The sequence below is a fragment of the Hylobates moloch genome, unplaced genomic scaffold, assembly GCF_009828535.3.
Source record: "Hylobates moloch isolate HMO894 unplaced genomic scaffold, HMol_V3 SCAFFOLD_12, whole genome shotgun sequence".
In the NCBI taxonomy this organism is placed as follows: domain Eukaryota; kingdom Metazoa; phylum Chordata; class Mammalia; order Primates; family Hylobatidae; genus Hylobates; species Hylobates moloch.
Window position 1 is genome coordinate 36,751,030 of NW_026652287.1, and position 9,912 is coordinate 36,760,941.

The 9,912-nt window shown below is 52.1% G+C and overlaps 2 protein-coding genes across 3 annotated transcripts in view; one reads left to right on the top strand and one right to left on the bottom strand.

Moving 5' to 3' along the window:
* Positions 1 to 3,619, bottom strand: part of LOC116478242 (galactoside alpha-(1,2)-fucosyltransferase 2-like) — a 19,005-nt gene extending 15,386 nt beyond the window's left edge. The window contains exons 1-2 of one of the 2 annotated variants that reach the window (XM_058425496.1): positions 3,255 to 3,619; positions 2,302 to 2,372 (exon numbers count right to left, since the gene is read on the bottom strand). In XM_058425496.1, coding sequence (XP_058281479.1) covers positions 2,302 to 2,353 — 52 coding nt within the window. In that variant the 5' untranslated portion in view covers positions 2,354 to 2,372; positions 3,255 to 3,619. Of the gene's footprint in view, positions 1 to 2,301; positions 3,082 to 3,254 lie in introns of those variants that run through there. The other variant, XM_032169260.2, reaches the window with a different exon arrangement.
* Positions 1 to 4,173, top strand: part of NTN5 (netrin 5) — a 10,007-nt gene extending 5,834 nt beyond the window's left edge. Inside the window, exons 3-7 of the mRNA XM_032169259.2 lie at positions 594 to 782; positions 1,253 to 1,402; positions 1,753 to 1,806; positions 2,024 to 2,104; positions 3,540 to 4,173. Coding sequence (XP_032025150.1) covers positions 594 to 782; positions 1,253 to 1,402; positions 1,753 to 1,806; positions 2,024 to 2,104; positions 3,540 to 3,904 — 839 coding nt within the window. The 3' untranslated portion in view covers positions 3,905 to 4,173. The remainder of the gene's footprint in view (positions 1 to 593; positions 783 to 1,252; positions 1,403 to 1,752; positions 1,807 to 2,023; positions 2,105 to 3,539) is intronic.
* Positions 4,174 to 9,912: the final 5,739 nt, after the last annotated feature.

Sequence of the window (9,912 nt, forward strand, 5' to 3'; positions counted from 1 at the left end):
TCAGGAGATTCTCCTGCCTCAGCCTCCTGAGTAGCTGGGACTACAGGCACAAGCCACCACAGCCAGCTAATTTTTAAATTTTTAGTAGAGATGGGTTTTCGCCATTTTGGCCATGTGGGTCTCGAACTCCTGACCTCAGGTGATCCACCTACCTTGGCCTCCCAAGTGCTGGGATTACAGGCATGAGCCCGGCCTACCCATTTAAAAGATGAGAGACCATCCTGGCTAACACGGTGAAACCCCATCTCTACTAAAAATACAAAAAAAAAAAAAAAAAATTAGCTGGGTGTGGTGGCACACGCCTGTAGTTCCAGCTACTTGGGAGGCTGAGGCAGGAGAATCGCTTTAACCTGGGAAGTGGAGGTTGCAGTGAGCTGAGGTCGTGCCACTGCACTCCAGCCTGGGTGACAGAGCGAGTCTCTGTCTCAAAAAAAAAAAAAGATAATAATAGAGATGTCCTGGGACCCAGGCATTCTCTTCTACCTTGGACACTCACGGCTTCCTTTCACGAGGGCAGGGCCATGGGAAAAAAGCTGAGGACTGGGGAGCAGCACACTCAGCCCTGATGCACCCCCACCCCATCTTGCTCCTAGCCTGCTCCTGCAACCAGCACGCCCGACGCTGCCGGTTCAACTCTGAGCTGTTCAGACTGTCGGGCGGCCGGAGTGGGGGTGTTTGTGAGCGGTGCCGCCACCACACAGCCGGGCGGCACTGCCACTACTGCCAACCTGGGTTCTGGAGGGACCCTAGCCAGCCTATCTCCAGCCGCAGGGCCTGCAGGGGTGAGTGTGGCCTGCAGACAGGCCTGGGGGGAGCAGAGGCGGGGCTGGACTCCTGCGGCTGAGGGAGGAGGGGCTGGGGGCCTGGACTCCTGGGTCTGAAGGAAGAGGGGCTAGGGGATAGGACTCCTGGGACTGAGGGAGCAGGGGCTGGGGGCCTGGACTCTGGGTCTGAGGGAGGAGGGGCTGGCGTCCTGGACTCCTGGGTCTGAGGGAGGAGGGGCTGGCGTCCTGGACTTCTGGGCCTGAGGGAGGAGGGGCTGGGGGCCTGGACTCCTGGGTCTGAGGGAGGAGGGGCTGGGGGCCTGGACTCTGGGCCTGAGGGAGGAGGGGCTGGGGGCCTGGACTCCTGGGTCTGAGGGAAGAGGGCCTGGGGGCCTGGACTCCCCAGGCTGAGGGAGGAGGCACTGTGGAATTGGGAGGGGCATCTGGGGCCCCGATACCCCATGCCCCCAGCTCCTCTGCTCATGTAGCCTGCCAGTGCCACCCTATTGGGGCAACAGGAGGAACCTGCAACCAGACCAGTGGGCAGTGCACCTGCAAGTTAGGGGTCACAGGCCTGACCTGCAACCGCTGTGGCCCTGGCTACCAGCAGAGCCGTTCCCCCAGGATGCCCTGCCAGCGTGAGTCTTGAGGGGCCAGGCCACAAGCCTGAGTAGAGTGGGAAAGAGACATCCCAGGTCTCCAGTGAGCAGATGCAGTGAGGGCTGGGGCCTTGGGAATTGGGAGCCCAAGGCTGGAGGCCGGACTCTGGGCCCTCGGATAAGCAGGGACTGAAATTCTGGACTCTTGAGGAAAAGGAGGCTTGGGGCCTGGACGCCTGCATCCTGGGAGAGGAAAGCAAGGGATGCTTGCACTCTTGAGTCCTAAAGGAATAAACACTTAAGAGTTTGGGTGCCTGGATTCCCGGGGCAGGGGCGAGGGGATCCTGGGGTAAATGACTAAGAGGTTAATTTCTCCTTTGGTCTCACAGGAATTCCAGAGGCAACAACCACCCTTGCCACTACTCCTGGTGCTTACAGTTCTGGTAAGACAGTCTGGCATGGAGGTCCCTGAGTGGCAAGTGGGACTGGGGATGGGCTGACTGGGTCCCCAGATGGGGATACATGGGTCACCCATTGAGCCGAGTCCCAAAAGTTTGGGTGCCCCAGCTGGCCATCAAGATGGAATGGAGGGATGGGCAGGGGCAGAAGGCTGTGGTCTAGGCCCCAGGAGCCCACTGCAGACAGCTTGACCCTCCCCAGACCCTCAGTGTCAAAACTACTGCAATATGTCGGACACCAGGGTACACATGAGCCTTCGGAGGTACTGCCAGCAGGACCATGGTGAGTGCTGGGGAGACAGACAGCTGAAGGCTACACAGCTGGTTCTGATGACTGCTTTTAAGCCACCCCCTTTCTGGCCTTCCACTTTCTCATCTTAAATGGGAAGGAGTGTTGGATTCCAAAGCCCCTTCCTGATCTAGAAATTGATGGGGCAGAAGACAAATGGGAAGGGGGAGTGGGAAGGGGGCATTCACTACCTTCCTGTGTCTCCTCTTTCCCCATGTTCTTGGGCTTGCAGAGTTTCATCATCTCCTTCAGCCTGACATCTCTGAGGGATGGAAGAGATAGGGGAACTGGTTGAGTGGAATGAACTCTTGCCCTGTCCTCCCTATCTCAGAGACTTGCTGCTTCCCTTCATGGTCCCAGATATTTGAGCCTTAGCCCCACTCCCCATAAGGACTTGTCCCACGGCTCCCTCATCCCCAGTCCACACCTGCTCCATGACCTTGGGGTCTATGACCTCAGGCTATTCAGCTCTCTTAAGACACTCAGGAGTTCGGCCCAGCCAACAAGTCTAGACCAACGCCAGCTATTTCTCTCAATGTATAGGACCGCAGACTTCTCCCTCAGGATCCTCATCTGGTCACTAGCGTTCTAGGCCTTCAAAAGTGGAAAGCTTTTCCCCACCTTCCACAGGGATCTCCTGCCCCGCAGACCCAGCTGGCTAGTCAGAGTCCCACCCAGCCTCTCAGAAAGTGCATTTTTCTGGCCGGGCGCGGTGGCTCACGCCAATAATCCCAGCACTTTGTGAGGGCCGAGGTGGGCGGATCACTTGAGGTCAGGAGTTCGAGACCAGCCTGGCCAACATGGTGAAACTCCATCTCTACTAAAAATACAAAAATTAGCCAGGAGTGGTGGAAGGATCCTGTAAACCCAGCTACTCAGGAAGCTGAGGCACAAGAATCACTTCAACCTGGGAGGCAGAGGCTGCAGTGAGTTGAGATCACACCACTGCACTCCAGACTGGGCAACAGAGTAAGATTCCGTCTCAAAAAAAAAAAATTTATGTTTTTCTGAATCACTGTCAGTATGACCTCAGCCCTCACATTCCAGGGACCAATCTCTTCCTTCTTCTGGTCCTCCAAATTTATTCCAGAGCCCCTCCCCCGGCAATGTGACCCCTCCTTCCCAAGAATTCCACCATTGATACCTTCTGACTCCACTGTATTAGAGACCCTGGACCTGCCTCTTCTGCCCTGTCCCCAGCCCCACCTACTGTAGTTTAACTCCTTATCTCAAAGATGTTTCCTCCAGCGGGCTCTACCCCTCACGATTTAGGGTCAAACTCTCAAAAGTTCAAGGTTTCTCTCCCCACTGCGATACCAGAAGCCCACCGACCGGTCTCGGGCTCCTGCCCACTGTGACTGACCCCACGGGACCCAGAGGTACCCTGGAAGCTCCCCACGACCTGGGCTGACATCTCCCCTCCCCACAGTTCTCCGCGCGCAGGTGCTAGCGTCCGAGGCGGCGGGCCCAGCATGGCAGCGGCTGGCCGTGCGCGTGCTGGCCGTTTACAAGCAGCGGGCGCAGCCCCTGCGACGCGGCGACCAGGACGCCTGGGTGCCCCGCGCCGACCTGGCCTGCGGCTGCCTGCGCCTGCAGCCAGGCACCGACTACCTGCTGCTGAGCAGCGCAGTGAGCGACCCCGACCCCACGCGCCTCATCTTCGACCGCCACGGCCTCGCGCTGCCGTGGAGGCCGCGCTGGGCCCGGCCCCTGAGGCGGCTGCAGGAGGAGGAGCGCGCCGGAGGCTGCCGCGGCGTGCGGACACCCACACCTAGCCCCAGGCCGGACCACTAGACATGAGATGGGGCTGCCTCAAACGCCAACAAAGTAATCTGGGAGCCACTAGGAGCTGAGCCTTCTACCTCGACGGTGCACCGTAGAGAGCAAATCAGCCGTCGCAGAGCCCCGACGACACTGTGCATGCGCCCATGCCGCGCAGGCGTGCGGAACTTTTAGCAAAAGGCGGCAAGCGGGACTTCTGATTCCAACAGTTCCTCCTTTGGCCTGTGGCTTATTCCCCGCCAGTGATCTATTTCCCCCAATAAAGTCTCAAATCTTGGGAAATTTTTGTCTACAGACCCCTGATCGATGCTGGCACAGTCTCCGGAGGGAAGCGAACAAGGCCTCGAATCAATACCCAGAGCTGAAGTTAGGACCTCAGCACCACAGGACCCTGACAAAGTGGCCAATCCAATGAGAGCGCTCTTATGACGTCATCGGGCGCTAGTCAGATTGGTGTTGCCTGATGATAGGCCAAAGGCCAATGGGCGGGGCTTGGTTGGAAAAGGGAAATCTCACATAGGGAGGGACAGCAGTTCCAGATTTCTAGAAAATTCCAGACGTAGGAACTTTTGGTTTCTGATGGGCCTCCGGATAGGCTCTGAGAAAGGAATTAAGATACTTTGAGTGACTCATTTTTGAGAGAATAGCCAATCGGAAGCCACAGAGTGATATGACATAACTTGGTGCTAAGCGGAATTGTATTCCCACTCAACAATTGGCCTGCAGGCCAGAGGGGAGGGGCTCAAAAGGCAGGAAGCGGTAAGTACCACGGAATGGAAGGTTGCCACGGTCTGGGACCTTCCTTGCCACCCTGACCTCTGCCCCTGCACCCACAGCAAACAACATGATCTCAAATTTGGGTGATCTTTTCAGGAGAGTCACTGAGGGGGTACTCAGGGAATCTTAGAGGAAGGGATGTGATTTAAGGTCCATTTGTTTGTTTCTTCCTCTTTTTTTAAAAAAAGTTATTTTATTTATAGTTATATTTACTTATTTTGTTGAGATGAAGTTTCACTCTTGTTGCCCAGGCTGGAGTGCAATGGCACGATCTCAGCTCACTGCAACCTCCACCACCCCGGTTCAAGCAATTCTCCTGCCTCAGCCTCCCAAATAGCTGGGACTACAGGTATGCGCCACCATGCCTGGCTGATTTTGTATTTTTAGTAGAGATGGGGTTTCACCACATTGCCCAGTCTGGTCTCGAACTCCTGACCTCAGTTGATCTGCCCACCTAGGCCTCCCAAAGTGCTGGGATTACAGGCATAAGCCACTGTGCCCAGCCAAAAATTTTTATTTTAATTATTTAGTTTTTTGAGACTGGGTCTCACTCTGCTGCCCAGGCTGGAGTACAGTGGCTCTATGGTAGCTCACTGCAGCCTTGACCTACTGGGCTCAAGCAATCCTCCCACCTCAGCCTCCCAAGTAGCCAGGACCACAGGCACAGGCCACCATGCCTGGCTAATTTTGTTGTTGTTGGTAGAGATGAGGTCTCGCTATGTTGCCCAGGCTGGTCTCGAACTCCTGGGCTCAAGTGATCCTTCCACCTTGGCCTGCCAAAGTGCTGGGTTTATAGGCATGAGCCACCGTGCTGGCCTAAGGTCCATTTGGACCTGGAACAAAGTGGCCAATACAATAAGCACACTCCTATGATGTAACTGGGTGCTAGTCAGATTTGTGTTGTCTAATAATTTCCTTCCCTGAGAGAAAGGTGGGGCTCTCAGCCAATGGGGAGTCAGGATATGCCATGACGTCACAGGATACCAGGCAGGGAGAAAGGTGCCTTCCAGCAAACGTTCTGGGTTTGCTCTTGGTTAGATGGAAAAAGGCAAGAAATTGCCTCCAGGGAGACCATTTGACCCCCATGCCACCAATAAAATGTTACAATATCTGGGAGAACCTGTCCTTAGCCTCCCGATGAACCCAGGGTGGGGGCATCTCTGAAGTAGGAGTCTTTTAAGGGATTTTCTTTTCTTTTCTTTTTTAGTAGAGATGGGGTCTCACTATGATGCCCAGGCTGGTCTCGACCCCCTGAGCTCAAGCAATCCTCCTGCCTCAGCCTCCCAAAGTGTTGGGATTACAGGCGTGAGCAACCGCGACCAGTCTTAAGGGATTTTCTTTTCTTTTCTTTCTTTCTTTTTTTTTTTTTTTTTCTGAGATGGAGTCTCACTGTGTCACCCAGGCTGGAGTGCAGTGGAGCGATCTTGGCTCACTGCAACCTCCACCTCCCAGGTTTAAGCGATTCTCCTGCCTCAGTCTCCTGAGTAGCTGGAATCACAGGCACGTGCCACCACGCTCGGCTAATTTTTGTATTTTTAGTAGAGACGGGTTTCCCCATGTTGGCCAGGCTGGTCTCGAACTCCTGACCTCAGGTGATCCACCCGCCTCAGCCTCCCAAAGTGCTGGGATTACAGGCGTGAGCTGCCACGTCCGGCCAAGGGATTTTCTAAGAAGGGTCCTCTGTTCCAGAAAAACTATATTCCTTATCTTTGTTATTTTCATCCTCTCTTGAAGCCAATTCAGTTGGGCATTCACTGCCCCCATACTCCACCTTTATATCCAATCCATGAGCAAATCCTGTCCACATCTACAAAATATCTCCCATAATTCAACCATTTTTACCATCTCTGTTGCTACCACCTTTGTCCAAGCCACCATCACTGCTCGTCCGGATTATTACAATAGTCCCCACACTGCTCTCATCACTACCCCCTGAAAGTCTTCTTCACATGGAAGCCAGGATGATCACTTTAAATCATGTCAGGACAGACATGGTGGCTCATGCTGGTAACCCCAGCACTTTGGGAGGCTGAGGTGGGAATCACTTGAAGCCAGGAGTTCAAGACCAGCAAACTTGGTAACATAGCAAAACCCCATCTCTAAAAAAAAAAAAAAAAAAAAAAAATTAGCTGGACATGGTGGTGCACACCTGTAGTCCCAGCTACTTGAGAGGCTGAGGCAGAGGATTGCTTGAGTCCAGGAGTTGGAGGCTGCAGTGAGCTATGATCGTGGCACTGCACTCCAACCTGGGCAACAGAGTGAGACCCCATCGCTAAAAATAAACTTTTTTTCTTCTGCATTTTTTAATGCAGAAAAACAAACAAACAAACAAATAATAATAAACTCTTGAATGGCTTCCCATCACTCTCAAAATACAACCCAAAGTCCCTGCCCTGCCCCACAAAGCCCTGCATGATCTACCTCCACCACATCACCGACCTCACCTCTTAGAAGTCTTCTTCATTCACATCACTGCAGCCACACTGGTCTTCTTCCTATTCCTTTAAAAACAAAACACACTTGCTGGGCACGGTGGCTCACGCCTGTAATCCCAGCAATTTGGGAGGCCGAGGCGGGCGGATCATGAGGTCAGGAGATCGAGACCATCCTGGCTAATACAGTGAAACCCCGTCTCTACTAAAAATACAAAAAAATTAGCTGGGCGTGGTAGTGGATGCCTGTAGTCCCAGCTACTCCGGAGGCTGAGCCAGGAGAATGGCGTGAACCTGGGAGGTGGGGCTTGCAGTGAGCTGAGATGGCGCCATTGCACTCCAGCCTGGGCGACAGAGCAAGACTCCGTCTCAAAGAAAGAAAAAAAAAAAAGCACACTCTGCCCCAGGACCTTTGCACTTGCTGTTCTCTTCCTGGAACACACCTTTTCATGTAATGGCAAGCCAGTTTCCCTACTTCATTGAGATCTTCCATTAGGCAGGTTAGGCTAGCTCTGTTGGCTCTACAGAGTTTATTTAGTTCTGGCTGGGTGTGGTGCCTCACACCTGTAATGTCAGCACTTTAGGAGGCTGAGGCTGGTGATCACTTGAGCCTGGGTCTAGACCAGCGTGGGCACCATGGTGATACTCCATCTCTACAAAAAATACAAAAATTAGCCGGGCATTGTGGTGTGTGCCTGCCTGTAGTTCTCATACTTGGGAGGCTGAGGCAGGATTGTTTGAGTCCAGGAGGTCCAGCCTGCAGGGAACTATGATTGGGCCACGATACTCCAGCCTGGTTGACAGAGCAAAACCCTGTCTCAAAAAAAAAAAAAAAAAAAAAAAATTCTTTCTTGTTCATATACATGTTCCATGCAAGTTGGCAAAGGTTGGTTTTCCACACAGTCAAGGACCCAGGCTGACAGATGTTCACCACCTTGTAGCACCAGCCATAACCCAGGGCATCCTTGATCACTGAAACAAGGAAAGAGGAAGAGCACTGAACGGTCTGATGCAAGCAAAACAGCTTCGGCCCAGGAACGACTCCCGGCCCTTCCAATCACAGCTCATTCATCGGGATTACTCATGTGGTTCCACTCAATTGTATGAAGGTGGGGATGTAAAATTCCCTCACGTGCTCAGTAACAGAAAAGAACTGTCGAATTCCTTTCCTGTTACTGCCATAACAAATTACCATACACTCAGCAGCTGAAACAACACAAATTTATCATCTTACAGCTCTACAGATCAAAAGCCTCACATGGGTTTCACTGAGCTAAAAATCAAGGTGCTAACGAGGCTGCATTCCATCTGGAGCCTCTAAGAGAGAATCTGTTTCCTTTCTATTCCCACTTTCTAAGGCCACCCACATTCCCTGATTCATGACCCCTTTTTCCATCTTCACAGTCAACCACGACAGGTCGAGTCCCTTTCACATTTCAAATTTTTCCTGCCTCTTCTATCCTCACATCTCTTTCTGACCATGGCTGGGAAAGGTTCTCTGCTTTTAAGGACTCCTGTAATTAGACGAGGGGCACCTGGTCTACCGCCATACCACCCTAAATGCACCCGATCTTGTCTGATCTCAGAAGCTAAGCAGGGTCTTAGTTCTTGGATGTTAGTTCTTGGATGGGAGATGGGGCCACCCAGATAATCCAGAGTACTCTTTCCCCATCTCAAGATCCCTTTTGTTTGTTTGTTTTGAAACATTCTCGCCCTGTTGCCCAGGCGGAGTATAGTGGCATGATCTCGGCTCACTGCAACCTCCGCCAGACCAAAAAACAAACAAACAAACAAACAAAAAACAAAACAAACAAACAAAAAACATAAGAAAACAAAATAAAACAAAAACAAAAAAATCTCCAAAAATCAGCCAGGCCTGGTGGTGCACACCTGTAATCCCAGCTACTCGGGAGGCTGAGGCAGAAGAATCGCTTGAATCGAGGAGGTGGAGGTTGCAGTGAGCCGAGATCATGCCACTGCACTCTAGCTTGGGCAACACAGAGAGACTCTGTCTCAAAAAAAACAAAAAACAAAACCACAAATCCCAGCCCTGCTGAGCCATGTCCCTCAGTTTTCTCATCTATAATATGAGGATGATAATAATAATAGAAAATAATCTACAGGGTACGTAGATTTTGAGGATTAAAGGAGTTAATATATATAATGGGCTTAGAACAGTGCCTAGCGCAGACTGAGAGCTGTGTGAGTTTATTGATTATTTATTTATTTATTTATTTATTTATTTATTTATTTATTTATTTATTTTGAGATAGGGTCTCACTCTGTCTTCCAGGCAGGAGTGCAGTGACACAATCACAGCCCAATGCAGCCTTGACCTCCCAGGCTCAAGGTATCCTCCTGCCTCAGCCTCCCAAGTAGCTAGGACTACAGGCGCAAGCCACCAGTCTAGTTTTTTTTTTGTTTTTGTTTTTTTTAAATAGAGGCAAGGTTTTGCTGTTGCCCAGGCTCGCTTTGAACTCCTGGGCTCAAGCAATCCTCCCGCCTCGGCCTCCCAAAGTGTTGGGTAATCCCATCACCAGGCGTGAGCCACTGCTCAGAACCTTTAGTTTGTTATTAATATTATTTAGGCCGGGCGCGGTCTTTCACGCCTGTAATCCCAGCACTTTGGGAGGCCAAGGCAGGCAGATCACTTGAGGTCAGGAGTTCGAGACCATCCTGGCCAAGATGGTGAAACCCCATCTCTACTAAAAACAGAAAAATTAGGCTGGGCACGGTGGTTCATGCCTTTTTTGGGGGGCCAACGTGGGCAGATCACCTGAGGTCAGGAGTTCGAGACCAGCCTCACCAACA